At 51.1% G+C, this 21,637-nt stretch overlaps 1 protein-coding gene and 1 pseudogene across 1 annotated transcript in view; one reads left to right on the top strand and one right to left on the bottom strand.

Moving 5' to 3' along the window:
- The window catches only part of LOC131093378 (zinc finger protein 208-like), a 496,041-nt pseudogene that overhangs the window by 43,545 nt on the left and 430,859 nt on the right, over nt 1-21,637 (top strand).
- Nucleotides 10,946-21,637, bottom strand: part of LOC131093390 (zinc finger protein 883-like) — a 49,379-nt gene continuing 38,687 nt past the window's right edge. The window contains 1 exon segment of the mRNA XM_058040542.1: nt 10,946-11,615. Coding sequence (XP_057896525.1) covers nt 11,060-11,615 — 556 coding nt within the window. The 3' untranslated portion in view covers nt 10,946-11,059.

Raw genomic sequence — 21,637 nt, 5'->3', positions numbered from 1 at the left:
CACATGTACCTATCCTACTGGTGCCCAGCTTCAAACCCTGGGAAAAGCTACTGCAATCACCCAGGGTGGGGACATGGTGGGCACTGGGGCTGCGAAACCTTTGTCACAGTTGCCAGACCGTCAGGGCCTGGGTGGGATCCACAAGAGCCCGACAAATTCTTACAGTTCACCTGGGCACCTACCGGTTGCAAAACACCTGTCTTCCTCCACAGAAACTTTTATCGAAACCACCATAAAATCCCCGAATTTCGGAAATGCACAGACTACAACATGACAGTTTTGCAGCCAGATCACCCTAGCTGGGCAATAGGCAGAACTCCGAAACAGACTGGCTCAGAGACAGAAAGACAGGGAAGCCCAACAGGGTTGGTTCGAGTCCTGGTTCAATTGATCACCATGGCTAACCACCCTAATTTCTACCCTAATAGGTCCATTGGCAATGCTACTTTTAGCTGTCACCTTCGGACCATGCCTGCTGAACAAGCTAGTCTCATTCATTCAGACCCGCCTAGAACGGGCCAACATCCTGTTCATAGGCCGGCAACAACTGCTGTGAATTCGACCAGGGAACACTGCCAGTCACAAGATTTTCTACCCAGGTTTACCAAACCCCTTTCTTTGTCAACAACCTCATGCCTCATCTCAGTACCTATGTATATGACTACTTCGTTCATTTGTGAAAAAGGCGGGAGAGATGTAGTAGATAGGGTCAGGCGTTCGGAAAATCTCGTGATGTCACGGAAAGCAGCAGGATTCCTCTCCTCCTAATGCAGGATTCCTCTCCCCCTAACGCCTAGTGATAAGGGATCACCCAAGAATGTAGACCCCCCTAACATTAGTACCTTTCGACTCCCTATTAACCAATTACAGTAAGGTAAGACCCCCTGACGTAGAGAAAAACCTCCCCGATTATAAAACCCGACGAGATGGGGCAATAAAGGCCTTTGAACCATCCACCACGTTGGTGCCTGCGTGCGTTCTTGGCCCGAGCGACCCTGGAGAGTTTGGGTCACTGTGCCGTTTCCTCAGAACCAGGTCGCCTTGCCTTGCATCAGAAGGCAACAGATAATGCAAAGAGATGAAACAACATGATGTGTACCTCAGGCAGATCTGATTGTGGGGTAAGAATGATATGCAATATCACTGTTCATTGGATGTTACCGCCATTGTCTGTACATTAAACCATACAGACATGAGATAGAAGGAAATATGTAAGAGTTGAAGGTCTGGGCAAGTGGAAGATGGAGAAGGAAATGTATAAGTGTCAAAGGTCTGAGCAAGTGATAGATGGAGCTTTAAGTGACTAAAGTGAAAAGGGGGAATCCTACAGCTCTGGAATATAGGGCCTGGATTCAGTGGTCCAGTGTGGGGATGTGATGAAGGCATGATGGGTATTGCTTGTAATTTTGGGGAAACAGATGGAAATTTTGTATGAATAATGCATGATGTGTTGTAGTATGTTGATGATATGGGAATAAGGGGTGGAATGTCCTGGGATGATGTTATGATGCTTGTATCCCCATTCATCTGTACTGCGCCTTTAAGACCGACTCTAAAGAGTGGAAGTTGTGTTTGGGTTTCTCTTATCAGGGACACAGAGACAGGCAGTACATAGGGCTGTTTTTCACTTCTTGCTTTCAGCTTGCTGCTTTGCTTGCTTGCTTTTCTGCTCTTGCTTCTGCTCTTGCTTTTGCTTCTGCTTATTAGCTAGTTCTAGCTAAAGAGTCCAAATTCCTTCCCGGACTGTTTCTCCTCTCCTGTTTCTGTGACCATCTGAACCTGCTCCGGACTGGGAACGCCGAGGATTCACACCGTTTGGCTGCAGCAGCTGGCCCAGCACCGGAGGGACTGAGAACAGAGCAACCACCCCCGAAAGAGACTTTCTGATTTTGTCATCTTTCTCAGAGCGGTGTCATCGGGTATTGTTCATTTTGTGTGCTGGGGGTGCTGTGCCTGAAATAAACAGGTTCTTTCCACCTCTCTCCAAGGAATTTTTTCCCGAACCAGTTGGGGGGAGGGGCCGTGTGGGTTTTGCTTTCTGGAGGGGCCCTCCTTTGCAGATTCTTTAACAAATTTGCCCTAAACCAGGACACTGGGTCAAGTCAATCGCCCTCCCACTCCTAGTATTCCAGAAGCTTCTCCTCTTTGGGGTTTGTGGTTGGCTGTGGTCCCGGGACCCCTCCCATACCTGGTACCTATTGGGCTCTCCACTATGTCATTTGTGTTAAGCTCATCCCCTCTTCTCCCTCTATTGGTCTTCTGTAAACCCCTCCCGGGTCCACTCCTTCCCTTTATAACCCTGAAGCACCCTTTGTTCTGGGTCATTCGCTGATACATCGTAGGCTTTCCAATAAACCTGTTTAGCCCCCCGGCGAGTGTCCAGCTCCTTCCTTCTCGTCGTTTAGCAGCGATCCAGTCCGCAGCCAGCACAGCCTGAGGCCTTACAACACCGAGGGGTGCTGGCAGACTATGCAGCTAGGTGTCGGCCTTAACCTCAGCTAGCCGGACTGACCTTCTCTGCTCTAGAAGGCCAAGTACACCTCCCTGCAAGTAAGATCAAAGATCTCAATCTCCATTCTCCTTCAGATTTTCGCACAGGCCAAATGGGGCTGTTGAAGGGTGAGTGGGTCTTGCTGACCACACCTTGGCTCTCCAGCTCTTGGATCATCTTTTGGATGGGGATCACAGCATCTCGAGTGGTTCTTCTATACTGTCGTCAATGCACTATGGAAGTGGCAATTGGCACCTGTTGCTCTTCTCCCTTCATAAGTCCTACTGCAGATGGGCTTTCTGACAATCCAGGCAAGCTGTTCAACTGCTTGACACCCTCTGTCTCTACAGCAGCTATTCCAAATGCCCATCTGAGTCCCTCTGGGTCTTTGAAATAGCCACTTCGGAGGATGTCTATACCTAAAATGCATGGGGCTTCTGGGCCAGTCACAATAGGGTGTTTCTTCCACTCATTTCCAGTCAGCCTCACCTCAGCTTCCACCAAAGTAAAATCCTGTGATCCCCCTGTCACACCAGCAATAGAAACAGACCCCGTCCCCACATGCAATCCTTCCACAAGCCACGAAGGTCCTTCAGGGAAAAGGACTCAATATTTGCATCTGATCTTGCACCTGCTGCTTTGACTCCTGATTTTATGTCAGGAGGCATTGAGGTTCCTTCTCCTTCATCATCATCATCCTCATCATCCACTGGTCGATTGGTCTTGTTCATGCATTTCCCACTTCTAGTACTGGCAACAACAGCCATTGATTGAGGCTTATTTTCTGGCTTAGCTGCTGGCTTAAGCTTACTATCTCGTTTAGCTGCTGGCTTCGAGCCTGGGCTGTTGGCTGCAGCCTGAGTCACCGGGATAGTTGCTGATTTATCTCCCTGCCCCCCTGCCTCTGTCTGCTGCCCGACAGGATCTAGCAGTGAGCGATGAGCACAAGCCAGGGCCCAGCTCACTGCAATGACCTTCCTCTCCTTAGGCTCATCCTGGTACTTCTCTTTCAGATATTTCCCCACCTCAGCTGGGTTCTGAATTTGCTCATGGGGAAAATCCCAGACTATAGGGTCAGAGAATTCCTTCAGGATTTGGCCCATATCCTCCCATTTCCCACATGTCGTGGTTTGACCGGAAATGGGACATCTGGGATATGTTGTTTTTGCTGTGGTCACCAATGGGTGTTCAGATTTTAAGATGAGCACCTGGTTTGACCAGTGGGGCATTGGATCCACCTCAGGAGACCACAAACCCAAGGAGTTAAAAGCAGGGCTCTTTTGCTTCAGAGCCCTCTTTGGATTTCTGGCGGGAAGGAGTTGGGTCTCTCCCCCGGCCCAGTTGCTGGCTGGGCTGGGGGAGGGGAAAGCCACGTGGCCCATCTACAGTAGGCCGGACCCGGTGGAAGGGTGGAGGGGGCACCGAGCGACCTGTTTACCCCCCCTCCCCCCCATCCTTTTTGGAGACAGAGAGAGAATGCAGCCTGTGCTTGAACTGTTACCTTGAAACTTGATATCATGTGCCGGCAGCACAGCTGGGAGGAGAAGGGGGGGGCAGCGAGCAGCCCAGCCGCTTGGGAGAGCTTTTAAACCTTGTGGATAATGAGAACTTCACGGAACATTACCTTTTCTAGGAAAGGGATAAGAGTGGAGGATGAAGGAAGAAATAGGCCAGTAAGGGGGTCTGGCAAAGAGAAAGAGAGATGTTGAAGGAATGGAGGAAGATGGAGTGGCAATCTTGCTGGACTCTTTTGTTGTATATCCATGGACTGTTTCCTGGTGATTCAGAGGCTGCACTGCAGGGGGAAGCGGAGGCTCGGAGCCAAGAGAGTCCGGTGTTGAGACCCCTCGGCCCCAGGGGGTGTAGAAGAAATGGGGGGGACAAAGGTCCTAGAGATGAGACTGTGCTCTGCTTGGAACGAGATGAAGCATCCTTAAAAAAGTCCACCCTGAAAGCAGGCCTCTGCCCCACCCCATGCCTGGTGGTGAGAGCATCTTGGCATGGAAAGGAGATGTCACGAGATAGCAGGACTCCGGGCGGTGCTAATTGTGACAAGAAGTCCATGGTACAAGGAAGGACTCCGTCTACTCTTCATGAGCTGAAGATTTGATTTCCTAAAGGGTGGTGCCAGACCGAGTGTGGATAATTTTGGGAAATGTAAATGTATTGGGGATCTGGTAGGAGGAGGAGGGGGAAGTGTTTCTGTGTAGTTTTCATTTTCCTTGTGTTTTTTTTTTTTCCTTTGTAGTTTAGTTTTTTGTAGTTTAGTTAATAAAGTTCTTTTTTTCCTTTTTCCTTAAGCAGGAGCCTGCTTTGCTTATTTCCGGGTACCACCTCACAGCAGATGCCAGGGAGAGGGAATTTTCATGGGGGCACTGGCATTGTGCCAGTGTCAAACCATAACACCACACCACTTAGGATTTTCCACACCTGGGTCAACTCCTGAGTCAGGGGTCTCATCAGCCCATCTAGAAATCTCAGCCCTCATCCTAGAGAAGCAGCAGGCTGTATAGACTCAATACCAGAAAGATGGTTTCTTTAACGTTCAGGGGGAAACTCAACATCCTTCAATAGTGATGCAATAGATTCATAGGAGAAGAAGGAAAGCAAAGGCTGAAATGCCTGATCCCCTGCTGCTCCTTCTCTAACAAACTGGATGCATAACCATAGCCATGAACCATTCATACCTGGAGCAGACCCCAGCATGTTTATAAACCTTTTACACATCATTACCACCAAGCCCAGCAGGATAGCTATTCTGGTCACTACCCCTCGGCTATAAAAACTACATATTAGGGACAATATAAAGCTATTTCTGGGTAAGAAAATAAACCTAGGGACCACGGAGTGTTGTGGTGTGCTGTAATGTCCCATTTTGGCCTTCCAGGTCATTCCCCCAGGTGTGCCTTGCCTCTCTCCCTTCCCCCTTGCCCCCATGCTGAGTGAGTCCTGTCAATCAGGCTTAACATTCCAGCAAGGCGTCGTGTGGTTGGTCAAGTTCAAAGGATGCCCCTATGCCCAGAGGTCATTGGCCTATCTGGGTGTCATCTTCCCCTTAGACCCTGCCCCTCTCACCTGGTTGGTGGCTCACCTGTACCTCCCCTCCCCCTGTCCCTGAGCTTAAAAGGTGAATGAGACCATGCGGCCGTGGTTCTGTTGGAGCAGTTCCTCACGTTCAGACCTCTGTAACCATGGAATAAACCTCTGGACATTAAACCCTCCAGCAGAATCCTCTCCTTTTTCTCTTCACCATCGCCTGAAGCTACTCCTCCTGAGGTAAACGGGGTTCCTAACAAGCCTGGACTTGTTCAGTGGCCAGCTGCAACCACCAGCAAGCCAAGGTATCTCTGGGGTGGTACACCGCAGTTGCTGCCTTTGGCCCAGCAGCGAGGGTCAGACTGGCCCAGGCACAATCTAACTGGTAATATTGGGAGCTTTTTTCCAATAACGGAGGTATTAAAATCTCAAAAAACCCTAGGGACCAGAAATGCATGCAAGCCTTCACCCCAACAGACATTATGAATTCAAAAAGCATGGCTATTAACTGCTTTATACAAACACAGACTAATGGCAACCAAAATGCACTCAAAACAGGGTTTTTCCACTCACTCTCTAGCCCCACGTGTTGGGTGCCAAATTTTGTCCTGGTTTAGGGCAAATTTGGTAGACAATCTCCAAAGGGGGCCCCTCCAGAAAGCAAACCCACACGGCCCCTCCCCCCAACCGGTTTGGGAAGGATTCCTCAGAGAGAAGGGGAAAGAACCTGTTTATTTAACAGGCACAGCACCCCCAGCACACAGAATGAACAATACCAGATGACACCGCTCTGAAAAAGGTGACAAATTCAGAAAGTCTCTCTCGGGGGTGGTCACTCTGTTCTCAGTCCCTCCGGTGCTGGGGCAGCTGCTGCAGCCACAAGGTGCAAACTCTCAGTGTTCTCCTGTCCCAGTCTGGAGCAGGTTCGAGAAAGCTGAAAAAAGGAAAGGAGAAACAGTCCAGGAAGGAATTTGGACTGTTTAGCTAAACTAGTTAATGAGCAGGAGCAAAAGCAAGCAGAATTGAAGCAGAAGTAAGAGCCAGAGAGAGAGAGAGAGAGCAAAGCAAAAAGGCGAAAGCAGAACTGTGCACTGCCCAGTCTCCGTGTCCTTGATAAGAAAAACCCAAACAAAACTTTCACACTACAGAGACAGTCTTAAAGCCACAGAACATATGAATGGGGATACAAGCATCGTAACGTCACCCTAGGACACACAGGTGTCCTGAACAGTGTCATCCCATTGTTATCCTTTTGATACTAATTCTGTTTGGTTTTATCAGTAGTCCTATTCATTATTAATTGGAGCATGGAACAGCTGACAAGATTGATGTCTATAGTTAATGCACACAACTTGGCTGATGTCCTCTACACTGTGGACATCCCCATGACATTTGACACAAGGCAATTATGAATGAAGCCTATGTGTTTTGGAATAATCCTTGATTTCCATTTATGATTTTGTGGAAATTACATTCGATTTTTAGTGAATTGTTTTAGAAAATAATTTTTTAAAGTTAATGCTTGTATTACTATGGGTTGATTGCTTTTGCTTTTGATTATTTGTGACTGGTTTTAACCATTTAACTATTGTTTAAAAGTAATATTGTTTTAATTAATCAACCATTTGTGAAAATTGTTATGATAATCAATATTATGTTTGTTTATAGTTTCCCTTTCCCCCTCCTTCTCCTATCCTTTCTTTTCCTTCTCTCACTCTCTTTTTCCTCTCCCTGTGGTCCCTATTTTTCCGGGTTATACTACCAATGTACAGCGAGTTCTGCAGACTCATCAATGATGCTCCAGAGTTCTGCTGATGAAGATCCCTCAAGAAAATCGTGAGTCATGGGGTCATGTGAGAGTCTGTCCGAATTTTCCCTCATCTGCCTCATGATCGTCATTGGGGAACCACTGAAGAGAAGATCCCCCTGTCTGAAATCTCTGGCTCCAAGGGAGAAAGTCATGTGCCTGAGACCTGAGAGCACAGTGCTAAGTTATTGTTGTCACAGGTGGTGTTTGCTGTATCCTACAGTGAGCCCAATGAGAAGAAGAACGGGGTGCCATGCCCTTTGTGCAACAACAGCCTTGGGAGCTGTCCCACCTCTCGGCCTGGCTGGACTTCTCCTGAGTTTCAGGTGGTCCCCCCACAGAAGACCCTCACCTGGGCTTTACAACCGCCGTGACAGACTGAGATGTAAGGAGCCTCTCCATCAAGGACTGAGACATGGAACCCCCATGTGAAAAGGCCCCTCTGCTCCTTCCAAGGACTGGGACTGAAACCCCCAACCCGGGGCAGGTGTGTGGGGGAGGCAAGCTGACCAAAGCGAGATGTTTGCCTGCAGGTTGTGACCCCTGCACCAAGAAGACAATGGCTCTCATTTACTGCTGAGAGCATGGACTACCTGTTACATCTATTCCTTATTGTATCTGTATCACCCCCTCGCAATTTCCAATGGAGTTATCATAATAAAAACTTCTGAGTTAGCGAGAGACTTCGAGATCTCCCCGACGTAACAGGTGGATCCTCAACTGGACTGGACCAAAGGACTTTGTCTCTACGTTTGGCAGCTCTATCCCCTCTTTCTCTCTCTCTCTCTCTCTCTTTTGTCTCTCTCTTCCTCTCTCTTTTTCTCTCCCTTAATCCCTCTATCACATTTTGCTGTGCTCATTCAATAAAGGTGCATTTGTTTCAATTATCATTGCAAAGCCCCTTTGCCGTGTCGGTTCTTTTTGCACCCTCACATCAAATCCACGAACCATTACAAAACCCGTCCGTGACGACGGATCGTGACGCCCTCCAAGGACCCCTCCCCAAATTCCCCCCCAAATTCCCCACCAGCTACCCCAGACCCCGCTAAAACCCCCTCAAGTTCCCCCCAGACCCTCCCCAAATCCCCCCCAAACATCCTCAAGACCCCTTCCCAAATTCCCCTCACGACCCCTCCAGGACCCCTCACCTGTCCCTGCGCCTCCTCAGCAGCTCCCGGAGCCCCCCGTCCTCTCCCAGCGCCTCCCCCGCTCTCTCCAGCGCCTCCTGCAGGACCCGCCCGAGCCCAGGGTCGCTCCCGGGGGTCCCTGAGGGGGTCCCGGGGGGGCGGGGCTCCACTTTGGGCTCGGCTCTGATTGGCTAGAGAAGTGTGGAGAGGGCAGGAGCTGCTATGGGGAGACGCCCGATGATTGGTTGGTTTCTTAGAGGGCGCGGTGATTGACAGGAGAGGGGCTGGGTAGGTGGGCTTGGCCAAGGAGAGATGCCCAGTGAGGAAAGAGAGGCGGGCATTTCTGAGGGGAGATGCCCGGTGATTGGTTGGTTCAGCACGTGAAAGGTGGGTGTGTCTGACAGGAGGCGTGCAGTGATTGGTTGGATTGGAGGCATGGGAAGGCCGGTGTTCCTGAGGGGAGACAGGCAGTGATTGGACAGGGTGCGCCATGATTCGTTAATTTGGGAGATGAAGCATGGTGATTGGATGGTTGGGGCAGGACGCACCTCTATTGGCTGGGAAAAGCCCAGAATTTTTAAGGGAACAGTCCCGGTTTTTTGGGGAAAACTCTTGGATTTTTAAGGAAAAATTCCCGTGCTTTGCAGGAGAAACATTCCTGGATTTTTTGACCCCACATGACTCCAAATACCCCAAATAACCCCAAAACACTCAAAATAAACCCCAAATAACCCCAAGAACCCCCAAACAATATCTAACAGTCCCGCAAATAACCCCAAAGAAATCCAAATAACCCCAAAAAACCCCCAAAAAACACCACAAATTACAGCCAAAAGTCCCCAAATGATTTCAAGCACACCTAAAAAAATCCCACATACACCAACATTAACCCCAAGAACCCCAAATAATTACAAATAAGCCCAAACAAACCTAAATAAGCCCAAACAAACCCAAATACTTGCAAATAAACCCAAATAATTCCAAATAACCCCAGATAAACAGAAATAAACCAAGTAAAACCCAAGATAAACCCCAAATAGTCCATAAATAACCCCAAATAAACCCCAAACAAACCCTAAATAAACCCAAATAAACCCCAAGTAACTGCAGTTCTTCCTGTTGCCCCCAAAACAGATCCCGACCAATCAGAATGCGTGGCACTGATGACGTTCCACTTGCTGGGCAGAAACTCAAGAGCACTGGCCCCACCCAGCGATTTTCAGCCAATCAGCGCCCGGCCCGACTCTGACTCATCAGTTGCCAGGCACACACCAAGGCCTCTCACTGCAGTAAATAATCACAGATGGCGCGGGGTAATTTCCAGCTAATCAGAGTGTGTCTCGCTGATGACTCATCAGTTGCGAGGAGCGGAATTTGGTGTGGGGGGGAAGGTGACCGTCGGGATGGGCTGGGGACCTCAAATTAATCCAAAACGGGGTTGGACCCCAAAACGGAGCAGGAGGGGCCTGGAGACCCCAAAACCAAACACGGAGCAGGGGATTGGGGGAACGATCGGAAAGGGAAAAGCGGTGAAAAGAGGGGGGTGGGACGCCAAAACTGAGCCGGGAGGAGGATGGGACCCCACCAGTTGAGGTGAGAATGGATAATGGGACCCCCAAATTGAGCTGGGAGGGAGGTGGGACCTCCAAACAGGATGAAGCCAATTTTGTTCCTGGAATATGTACAGCAGTTTATGGATATGCAAAAAGTCTATGAATATGCAACAATAATGGGAGAAAAGGACCAAGGCCAAAGGTTGTTATGGCCACCAAGACCCCCAGTTATTTTCGGGGACACCCCTTAATTAATGTGTTTTTAATTACATCAGCCTGTTGCAGATTCATAGAGCCCCATGCATATCCATAAACTAATTTACATCTTTTAGGAACTATTTCACATGGCCCAGCCTTGGGGGTGTCTCCCCATTAGAGGAGCCTCCACTGAAATGGAAAATGTAATCCTCCTCCCGATGATGATGATGATGATGATTATTATTATTATTAGATTTTGAAATTAAGGGGCTCCCAGGCAAAATATGGGAGTAGAAATAACAGTTCTTTATTAGAAAAAATTAAAAATACAAATGCAGTAGTACAAACAAAAAAGAACTGTGAGAGTCAGAATCCTCTGGGAATGCAGTGAAAAAGGTTGATTCTCTTGGAATCCGATGGCAAAAGGCTGATCCTCTGGGAATCCGGGGGGAAAGGGTTTATCCTCTATGAATCCAGTGGGAAAAGGGCTGATCCTCTGGGAATCCATTTCTTACCCCTCAAAAGCAGGGCAAAGGCAGAGCCGTGGAGCTTTTGTAGGGTATCCAAAGGGTGGAGTTGGGGTTTGGGTCAGGGGAGGAGTTCTTAGAAACAGAAGAAGGGTGAGATCAAATTCGTTCCTCTTAGCAACAGCAGCACTCAACACAGAACGCATCCCCAAATCCTAAATTCCCTCTAAAACAACTGAGAAATTATGGAACTTCAGATATATTCAATCAATTTCCTTCATTTAACCCAGTTTTGGGTGTTTTTATAGGATGAAGGTGAAGTAGAGGAAAATTAAGGCCAAACCAAAAGGAGAAACAGCCAGGTGTGTTCCCAACATGGATCACAGGGAATGTGAGTGACCAGGGCTGTGCCCAAAGTGCCTCCTCCAGTGGGGGATGGAGCTGGAGCAGCGCACGAAGCTCTGCCCGCACTCGGGGCACTCGCAGGGCTTCCCTTAGTGATGTCTCCGTTGGTGTCAGGTCAAGCTAGAGCTGCTGGAGAAGCTCTTCCCACACTGGGGACACTCGTAGGGCCTCTCCCCAGTGTGGATGTGCTGGTGGGTGACGAGGGTGGAGTTGTGCTTGAATCCCTTCCCGCAGTCGGGACATTGGAAGGGCCTCTCCTCTCTGTGAATCCGATAGTGCCGGAGGAGATGGGAGCTGGTCGGAAACCTCTTCCCACACTCGGAACACTTGTACGGCCTTTCTCCAGTGTGGATCCTCTGGTGTTGGATCAGGACAGAGTTGTGCCTGAAGCTCTTCCCACACTCGCCACATTCATGGGGCCTCTCCCAAATGTGGGACCTCTGGTGGCTGATCAGGCTGGAGCTCCGGCTGAAGCTCTTCCCACACTCCCCACACTCGTAGGGCCGTTCCCCAGTGTGGATCCTCTGGTGTCTGTTTAGGTTGGAGTTCCACCTGAAGCTCTTCCCACACTCCACACATGTGTGGGGCTTCTCCCCATCATGGAGCTGCTCATGGAGCACCAGCTCCGAGCTCTGGCTCCGTCTCCGGCCGCCTTCCCGGCCCAGGCTGGCTCTTTCCCCCTCAGATCCCTGCCGGCTGCGTTTGCAGCCCCTCCTCGTGCGGCATCTCCGGGGCTTTTCCTCCCCATTGGCTTCCTGCACCGTGGAGCCGCTCAAAACGGCTTCTTCCACCAGGTTCTGCCGCGGGCATTTGTCCTCCCTGCTCTCCATGCTCAGGGGAGAGGAAGGCTCCCTCCTGCTCTGGGGGAGGAAGGACAAGGACAGGATGGGATTTGCCTCTGTGCCACAGGCAAGGGCAAGGAGATCCCCCCAGGGCTGAGCTGCAGCCGGGGCCATGCTGAGCTGGGAGATGGAGCAGCACAGAGGGGAAATGGGGACTCATCGCCAGCTCGGGGCTGTCCACAAATCACAAGCAGGACTGGACTGCTAGGAATGCGTCCTGAGCTGTGTGATTTTCCAACATCTGTCTCATTACTTGGTTATGACAATGGGAAGATGTCAGCAGCTCACATCACAGGTAGCAGAAAAAGAATTTCACGTTAAAACTTAGTTCAAAAGGTTTTTGACCAATCATGCAAAGCAAAAGCATATTGACAGTAGTTCTATCCAAGCACTATAAGCACATTGACAGGTAAAACAATGCTTATTTCAAATACAATACCTGCTTCTAAGCCCTAAAACACAGTGCACAGAGCTCCATTATTAAGCTTGGAACTTCCCAATATCTTGCTAGATACACTTTTCCACAGGTTCGGGAGTTATTCTAGATAAGCGTTAATGCACAGACCATTGTTCTATTTCTCCCTAATTTCTACTTCTTATATAGTTATTCTGCTAACCAATCTTATGGCTGCTGCAAAGCTCAAATCAGTTCTAATGTCTCGGAGGCTTGTCTTTTGCAGCTTTCCCAAAACCCTCTGATTTTAAGAATCCAGAGACACTTACTTCCTCCTCACTTTCCTCAGTGTCCCAGGGCATCTTCCTCTTCCTCGCAGCCTCCCAGAAGCTGTCAAAGGGAAATCCTGGTTTGGGGAAAAAAAGGGATGAGAATGTTGAGTTTGAAGTTCCCTCTGCTTGAGTCCATCTCTACAAGTCACTGACACTCTGGGCTCCAGAAACACCTCCCAAACACCAAGATTCAGCCCTGAAAAAGCCTCCCAGGACTTCCCCGTCCCTGGTCCCTCACCTCTGCTTTTCAGGGGTTCCCCCCTGTCCCAGCTACTCGGGGGTCACGCTTGGATTCGGGGTCCCCCTTGTGCCTTGTGTCCACCCTGCCCAGGCTGCTGGCAGTCCCAGCAATCTCAAAAGCTTCCCCCGCTTCACTCTCCCCATTTTGGGATGCCGGGGCTGTTTGGGCTCCCGGGCTCCCTTCTCCCCTCATTCTCTGCTCTGGGCTGCAGCGGCTCCAAGGAGTCCCCCCTGCCCCTCTCCAGGCTCTTGAGGCTCCCGCCAATGGCGGCGCTCCCCCCTCTCTGGGCTCCCCACTTTGGGCTCCTGGGGGACACAGGGCTCTGCTCCTCCAGGCTGCCTCTGCTGGCAGCCGCCACCACCACCGCCACCCCCCGATGTCCCCCCAAGGGGCCTTTTCTGCTCAGCCTTGGACTTCTTCATTCTCCAAACATCCACCAAAAGACCCAACCAAGGGACACTACGGGATATCCGGGCCGAGCTCCCTCTCCCCGCTCACTGGCGCAATGGGGGGCGATGATCCCACAGGTGGGGGCTGCGAATTGAGGCAGGGATTGACAGCGTGGTTCCCTCAGCTCAGCCTCCATCTGCCTTTGTCCCTCCTCTCCCTCTTCCTCCCGCTCCTCCCCTTCCTTCCCCCATCCTCCTCTGTCTTATCTCCACCTCCTTCGCCTCTACCACCCCTGCTCTTCCATCCCTTCTCCTCTTCCTCCTCCCTAACCCCACCTCCTTCTCCTCCTTCCATTGCTGCTCTCTCTCTGCCTTCATCCCTGCACTTCGATCCCTCCCCCTGCTCCTCCCCTCTAACCCCACCTCCTCCTCCCCCTTCATCCCTGCCCTTCCCTCCCACCTCCTCCTCCCCCAGCAGCAGCCACACCCTCGGTGCCCCGTTCCCGCAGCCCTCGCAGCCCGCGGCAGGAGCGGGGATGGAGCCGGGACAGGTCGGGATGGGCAGCGCGGGGCTCTAGGCTGCTCCAGCCTCTGTGGACGGGAGGAACCTGGCCCGGGCCAAAGGAGAGGTGAACTGGGCAAACTGGGGGAACATCACAAAGCTAAGGATGCAGCAGAAAATGGAGCTGAAAGAGTTATGTTAATATTACCTCCAAACAAGGAAAAACTAGAAATTCCAAAGTTCAGGGAAGCAACGAAAAAAGAATTAAACAAGATAGGAAGTGAAAAAGATAAATCAGGAAATGGAAACATCTTGATGGAAGACAATTATTTATAAAAATGTGCTTCTAGGAAAATATTAGAAGACTTGCATCAGAAAACTCACTGGGGTACTCAAGCTTAGTGCGATCATTTTTTAAGGAACTATAGGTGCACGGGGATTCTTGGAGTAGCAAATCAAATAACTGAAGATGCTTAATTTGCCAAAGGATAAATAAAAACATGATGACAAAAACAACATTAGTAGGTTGTGAGTTAGCTCGTTGACCATTTCAAAGTATCCAAGCAGAAGTTTAGACTTGTTAGGCTCTGGATTTATTTGTAAAAAAAACCCATTTAATTTAGAAGAAAGAGAATATGCCATATGTTAGACAGGAGATTTCAGGAGAATAAAAATCTTTGAAGTATCAGAAACACCGGGGACAAAACAAGAAAAGACAAGGGAAATGAAAGGGAGAGGAACAAGAGGAAAAATCAGAAAGAGAGTGGGATCCTCTGCAGGTCTTGCCCCCTCCGTTCGCGGCCCAGGCACCTGTCCCGGGTCCCGGCTCGCTGCCCGCCTCAGCTCCGCCTGCCCCGGTTTCCATCCCAGGTGCGGCCTCACTGCCCAGGGCAGCTCCACCTGCCCCGGCGCTGTCGCTCAATTTGTGTGCCCTGCTCCCACTGCCTGGCCCGCGGCCACTCTGCCGGCCATGCTGGGGAAGATGGGGGTTGCTCTGTCCTGCCGCCTGCTCCGAGGTCACTGCACCCACCGCACCCAGGGGGGGTCCCAGCCATCCCATCCCCGGCTGCCCTGCCCGTGCCACCTGCGCTGGGCACCGCCGCTGCTGCCGGGCTCTCCCACCTGCCTTTGCTCTGCCGGGAGCTGCCGGATCAGCCACCATCAGCCATGTGGGGGTTACCCACGCTCCGCCTCGGGCTCCACGGGAAGATCCCCCTCTGATGATTCCAGCAGCAGACCCTGCCCACACTCCCACCAAGCCTCGGCGGGATATCCTCCCCTGACCCCGTCCTGCTCTGAGTTACGTCCCCTTGGTAACCACAGCTCCAGCTGTTCAGGGAAACTCTCTCTCTATAGAGAAAGCACCTTATCAAAACACTAGGAGCACAGTTAAAAGGCAGCCCTCTCCAAATTCTTTCCCAAAACACAGGAGAAAGGATATAGAAGGTAAAAAAGTGAAAGAGTTAGATGAAGTGATTGCTCTATTTCCGTTCAGAGAGGTTCCCATGGGAGGGATGCGCTGCCCCGCCCCACGGGAGCCACCAGCGCCCCTGCCGGCCGTGCCCGGAACTGCACCCAAGGGCAAAGCGCCGCAGCCCAAAGGCCGGGACTGGGTCCGGGCTCTGTTTGCTGTCAGTGCCGCAGCTGTTGGTGTTTGTTTGCTTTATTATACACACTAGTAAAGAACTGGTATTCCTATTCCCATATCTTTGCCTGAGAGCCCCTTGATTTCACTATTCTAAACATTAAGATGGAGGCGGTTTGCATTCTCCATTCCAAGAGAGGCTTTTTCTGCCTTCCCAAGCAGACACCTCTCTTGTAAAGCAAGACAAGCACCCACAGGCACTGAGGGGGCTGCAGGAGGGGCAGAAGAAGGCCCTGCAGCACTTGGGCACAAAGGCACAGCAGGTGAATGCAAGAAGGGAGCAGCAAAAGGCCAAGCTGAAGGCAAAGGCCAGGGCACAGTTCCTACAGCCCCTGAGGGATCAACACCAGGGCCCAAGCAGGCCCCAGCACCCAGGGCACGGCTCGGCCACAAGCACCTGGCAGAGGCATTGCCCTCCTCGGCAGGGGAGAGCCCACCCAAACAGCCCCTGGCAAGGAACCAGGGCTCCAGCTGCAGGGCACAAGGACGCTGCAAGCACAGACAGCAGCACCCTCAGGACCAGCAAGTCCACCCCTTGATGGACATGGATTGGCAGGGCTGTCACAGCTCCCATCACACCAGGGACCCTCCACACTGGAGCCCTTGAGAACATTCAGGGTGGGTCTGCATTGAGAGGAGGCATTTCCTGATGGACACAGGGGCCTCTCAATCCACTCTGAAACTTAGACGTAAAGGGGAAGGGAAATGAGTGGGAAAGATGAGCAGGTATGATTTGTTCAACTACTATTAGAAGCTGGGGGGGATAGGTTTGAAATAAATGAATTGGTTTTTCTTCCTTCTGTGATTGTAATTAAATAGGAAGGAATTTGAGAGCTGGATTTTAATACTGTGTCGTGGGGTGACAGCCTTTATCCCAGTATCATGTGTTGTGTCTGGCACCTGTGCTTTTTTTCTCTCTCTCTCTCTCTTCCCCCCCCTCCCCCCGGCCATCTTACCGTGGTGGGGCGGGGAGGGAGGAGTGAGGGGGACTGGGGCACTTTCGCTTTCGGCTGTTTGGCTTGGCTTGCCGCTTGCTTGCTGGCTGGCTGGCTGGCCTGCTTGCTTTGCTTCCCGCTTGCTTGCTTGCTACTGCCTTAGGCCTAGCTGATAGCTGCCTTTTTTTTCCCTTTGCTGCTTTCTGCTTTCTGCGCTGGTTTTTTTTTTTTTTTCTTTTCTTTCGTCCTCTCTTTCTTACCCTCCCCTGAAGATACTGGACTGGCTCTGGACCTGACCTGAGACGTCCGGGATCCCCGGAGTCTGCGAGAGAAGCTCAGCGCCCTCCACAACACTGCCTAGTTTCTTTTATTTTCTCTTGTGTTGGGGAGTGTTCTTTTGTTACTTGTCAATAAATACGTTTTGTTTTCCACTTTGCTCCTCTGAGAAATTCCTTCCCGAACCCGGTATTGGGGGGAGGGGTGGTTGGAGGTTTGTTTTTTGGGGGGATTCCCTTTTGGAGATTTCCCCTAATTTGTCCTAAACCAGGACAACTGTAAAAGGGATACAGAGGCAAGCTCTGTTCTACCTTTGTGCCAAAATCTGACAAGGCCCATGCTGAAGTGAACCCCAAAGTGTGGGCAGCCCCAGGGAAAGAGGGAAAATTAGATATGGAGCCTCTACAAATTACTTTGAAGCAACCAGGACAAGCAATACCCTGTTCCAAGACAGGCAAGGAAGGGCTCACAGCCTGGTATTGAGTCCCTGTTAAAGGCAGGGCTTTTGGAGCCAGGGATGTCTCTCAACAACACTCCTATCCTGCCAGTCAACAAACTGGATGGATGGACAGGGGGAGGAAACGCAGAATTTTCCAGGGTTAAAATGAAGATTAACTGAGGCAGTTTTCCTAGGCCTTCCAGACAGGGAAAAAGAATTTGAATTATAGGTGGATATTAAACAGGGTCTTGCCAAAGGAATTCTTGTGCTAAAATATTTAACTCTATACAGGATCTCCTGCAGTTCAAGTCTGGCCTCAAGTTAAAGGTCTGACAACCAAAAGAGCCTCTAAATGGATGAGCAGGGCTTGGTTATTACGGTATGAAATTTGTTCAATGGCAGAGGAGGATTTAGAACTGAGGACAGGGCAAGGGTTTAACCCAGCCTCCTGTCTGAACAGCCTGGAGAGGGGCTGGCAAGGAACCCAGGACTGCACTCAAGGGACAGAGCTCCAGATCCAGGCTGGGACAGATTGATGATGGGACATTCCCTGGCCTGAGGGAGAAAATGTGTTTGTGGATGGCTCTGCAAGGGCAGCAGAAGGGAAAAGAGCTACAAGACAGGCTGTTATTAAGGAAGGGGAATCAGACACAGCGCAGGTCACCGCCCCATGCTCAGCTCAACCCGTGCAGCTGTGGGTGCTTGTGAGAACTTGGCATTGAAATGCCCTGAGGAGGAAGGCTTCAATATCTTCTGCTGACACCATGGCACCTAACAGGGGGGCAAAAGCAATTCTCAACTGCTTCAGCAACCACTGGAGCAGATATCAAGGGATATTCTCCCACAGAAAGCTGGGCTGGCACAGAGCCTGCCCTGGCACTTTGCTGCTGCCAACACCCAGCCAGGACATCGGCTCCTGCCTAAGGAGTGCAAAGCAGCACCACTGGTGGCCATGGGGCCCATGCCAAGTGTCCCTGAGGCCAGAAACAGCTGCCAGCACAGCTCAACACGGGGGGGGGACCCCTCAGCCTGGCCTCAAGGGCTCTGAAGCCCCGGAGATTTGCACTTCCCGCCCGCAGCAGGAGGATGGGAGGCCGCCCCTGAGCCTGCCCTGAACGCAACGCAGCAGCAGCCAGGGCTCCACAGCGGGCCAAGCCCCCACGCCTGCCCACAGATCCTCACCTGGAATCCTCTGCAATCCTGGCCACCCTCCTCTGCCGTCTCCCGCCACTGGGGCCAAGCCTTGCTGCCACTGCTGCAGCTTCAGCGCTGACTGGGCCTGCACTGCCACAGCTGCTGGGGAACACCACGGCACAATTCCACTGTGGGGTTCACTGACACCCACACTCTGGGCTGCCTGCCACTGCACTGCTGTAAATGTACCGTGTTTGGTTCTTTTAAACCTTATTTCTCTACTCAGGCTTGGTTTTCTTTGCCTTGGGGATAGGAATTTTAAAGGTTTTATTTAAGGGATATTATACCACTCAAGGGAGATGAGTTTAACATCTGAACAGACGGGGAACAGCCCAAAAGACACCCACAGAGATAACGACCAGCAACAAAACATCAACATTGCCCAGCAGCAAACAGCAACCAACAGCTACCCCAGACACTGCCCCCGGCAGAGGTGGAGACACCTGGGCTGGAAAAGGCTGAGAAGGAAATCCAGGAGTGTGGACTGAATTCACATCAGAGGGGAAGAAATCCAGGTCCAACAGGAAACCAAATACTAAAAACTTACACAACTTGGAAGCAATGAACATTAAAGCAGTGGATTTAATTGGTCCAGACAACGTGAAGTATAGGAAAAATCTAGTAAATCTCACATGGTATGGAATGATTTTCTCTGCACAGCTGGGCTATTTGTGAAAGAAATTATTTCTGTTGCACATCCTGGCCAGAACCAAGGAATGCCTTGACTCTCTAACGCTAAAGAGATTCTTGCAAAAATTTTGTTTTCCCTGCAGTTTCAGTGACAAAATTACAATATGAGAAAAAAATTTCATAATAATCCCATTTTATATTGTCAGGTAGGTTTGGGACAAAAGTGTGAGAATCAATTTTTGGTCTGTGTTTTTCCAAGTTCTCCTTTATGGTGCATTTGTAGAACTGAAGAGCTTTAACCGTAATACTTTGAACTCATAAATAGTTAAACTTTTTTTTTAAAACACAGCAGATTCTGAGGGGGCCACACTTGACTCACCAGATAGCTGCCCTGGAAGAGAAGCTCCATTCCAGGCAGCCTCCAGAGGAGCTTTAGAAATGCAAATGAACACTGCTGGGCAAAGTGTGGACAATGCACCTGGGTCTCTTGCCCGGGGCAGGAATTGGGCTGATTCCCTCTGCCCCTCACCCCAAGCTCTGCCTGCTGGCACTGATGGAATTTGCACAGCTCAAGGCAGAGCCCAGGGGGAGGATATCTGACCCTGCAACAGAAACCAGTGAAGCTGCAAAGGGAAACAGCAAATGGAGAATGTTGGGAAAACTTCACTATAAACAAATGGGGGGAATCATCCCTCTGCCCACTCCAACATGTGCTGTCACTGTCTGTGTTATATAGGGTATATTAGAGCACTGGGGATTTTTTGCTACCAAAAATTCAGGGAAATCAGTTGGGAATCCAATTAGTTGATGATTTAAATAGAGAAAAGCGGCTAACTGATGCAGCCCTGGCTGGAGAGCAGCCAAAAATGGGGAAAACCTAAAAGGCCAGCAGAACAAATCCTATAACACCCTGGGAACCCAAACCAATTCATATCAGGAGTCACAGAACCCATTTCTCATTTCAATGGCATCATTAGATTACAAGCTGCCCTTGCAATAACCAACCAGACAGCTCCAGCTCCTGACCTTCCTGCTGACCAATCCACTGAAATGAGGAACACAACACTTAACCATGGGATGGGATCAGATCATCTGTTAGCAGAAAAAAAGAGAAGTTTGTGCAGAATTAAATGACTCAACCTGCTGTTGGCAAATAGAAGACAAAGGAAACGTGGTGAAAAACAAAACAACGGAAACAAAAAAAGCAGCTCATGTATTGGTCCAAACGTGAAAAGGATGGGAAGTGGACACGGTTTTGTGGCTCCCTGACAGACCATGGGTTAAACGAATGCTGTTTCTCCTCTGATGTGCTACAGCAACTCTCATCTTTTTACCATGCTCCACACCTTCAGAGTGCAGCTCATTCAGCAGCTGAGCGAGGGGCCAGGGACTCGTCGATAAGGAAGTAAGGGGCGAAACCACCAGCTTCAATAAATGTTACTAATTAACATGGACTGCTGCTCACACAAAGTCCCGCTACATTTCTGAACTTCCAGAAGAGTAAAGATTTAACAGAGCCGTGAATGTCGGCTGTTATACAAAAGTGGGGGTGCACATTAACAAGGACATGCAGCTGGCGGATCGGGAGGTCTGAACCTTCCAAGCGCCTCAGCCAGTGGGCAAAGGGAGAGGGAGATGTGGCCGGGAAAATGAGGATAAAAAGGAGGCTGCGAACTACAACAATGGCAGAGAGCGCACGGGAATTGCCCCACGGCCTCTCCCTCTGCTCAGCAATAAAGTTACTTTTACAGGACTCCTCTGTCTCCTCTGGGCACAGAAACCTCCGGCCACGGGAATTTCCCCGCACAGCCCCGGGCACGGGGCAGCCCCCTCTGTCCCAGCCACAGCAACCGGGCCGAGACAGCGCTGCTCCGGCAGCGGCTCCTGCCGAGGCAGCAGCCGCAAGGAGACCACGAGCAGCCGCTCCTGCAGTGCCCTCACTCCAGCGGCAACACAGGCCGGACACGGCACAACGAACCCGCCCGAGTCCCCTGCCGCCCCCGAGGCCCGCAGCCAGCCCCGAGCCCCCGCACAACCCAGCGCGGCTCCCACCTGCGCTGCGGCCGCCTCCGAGCTCCGCCGCCGCCTCACCGCGCTCCGGCCGCTGCCGCCGCTCACGGCACCGCACACACGCTCCGACAATGCCGCCGCTGCCCAGCCACGGCCGCCCGCAGCCCGCCACAAGGAAGGAACAAGAAGGAACAAGGGAGAAGGAGATGGGAAAGAAACATGGATGGATGTAGGACAGAATGAGGAGAAGGAGGGTGGACAAGGAGAAGATGGGATTTGCCTCCATGGCAGAGGGAAGGGGAAGGAGATCCCCCCAGTCCAGCCCTGGCAGGATGGCATTGGCAGTGAGGCTGTCCTGCAGCGATGCTGGGCTGGGAGATGGAGCAGCAGAGAGGGAAAAGGAGCAGTGATTCCTCCTGCCCTGCCTGGCTGTCCCAGCCTGGAGCGTCCTGGCGCTGCCGAGGCCCTTGGAGTGTCCGGCACTCCGGAGCCCGAAGCTCACGGCTGCTTTATAAAGCTGACAAAGTTGGCAGGATGGGTCTGGGTATGATCCGCAGCAAACTGGGTTTATTGGTACAGGAACAGGGCACAGAGCTGAACAGGGCCCAGGGACAAAGACAGGGTGCAAGCTGAGGGCACAGGGGGTTTTTATATGGGGTAGTGAGGGTGGAGCTGAGGGTCAGGGTCCAATGGATATGGGGGAAAATGGGGCAAAGGAGGGGTT

This window comes from Melospiza georgiana, chromosome 25, assembly GCF_028018845.1.
Source record: "Melospiza georgiana isolate bMelGeo1 chromosome 25, bMelGeo1.pri, whole genome shotgun sequence".
NCBI classification, from domain to species: domain Eukaryota; kingdom Metazoa; phylum Chordata; class Aves; order Passeriformes; family Passerellidae; genus Melospiza; species Melospiza georgiana.
The sequence above is the reverse complement of the archived record's forward strand: the minus strand, read 5'-3'. Positions and strand labels throughout refer to the sequence as shown.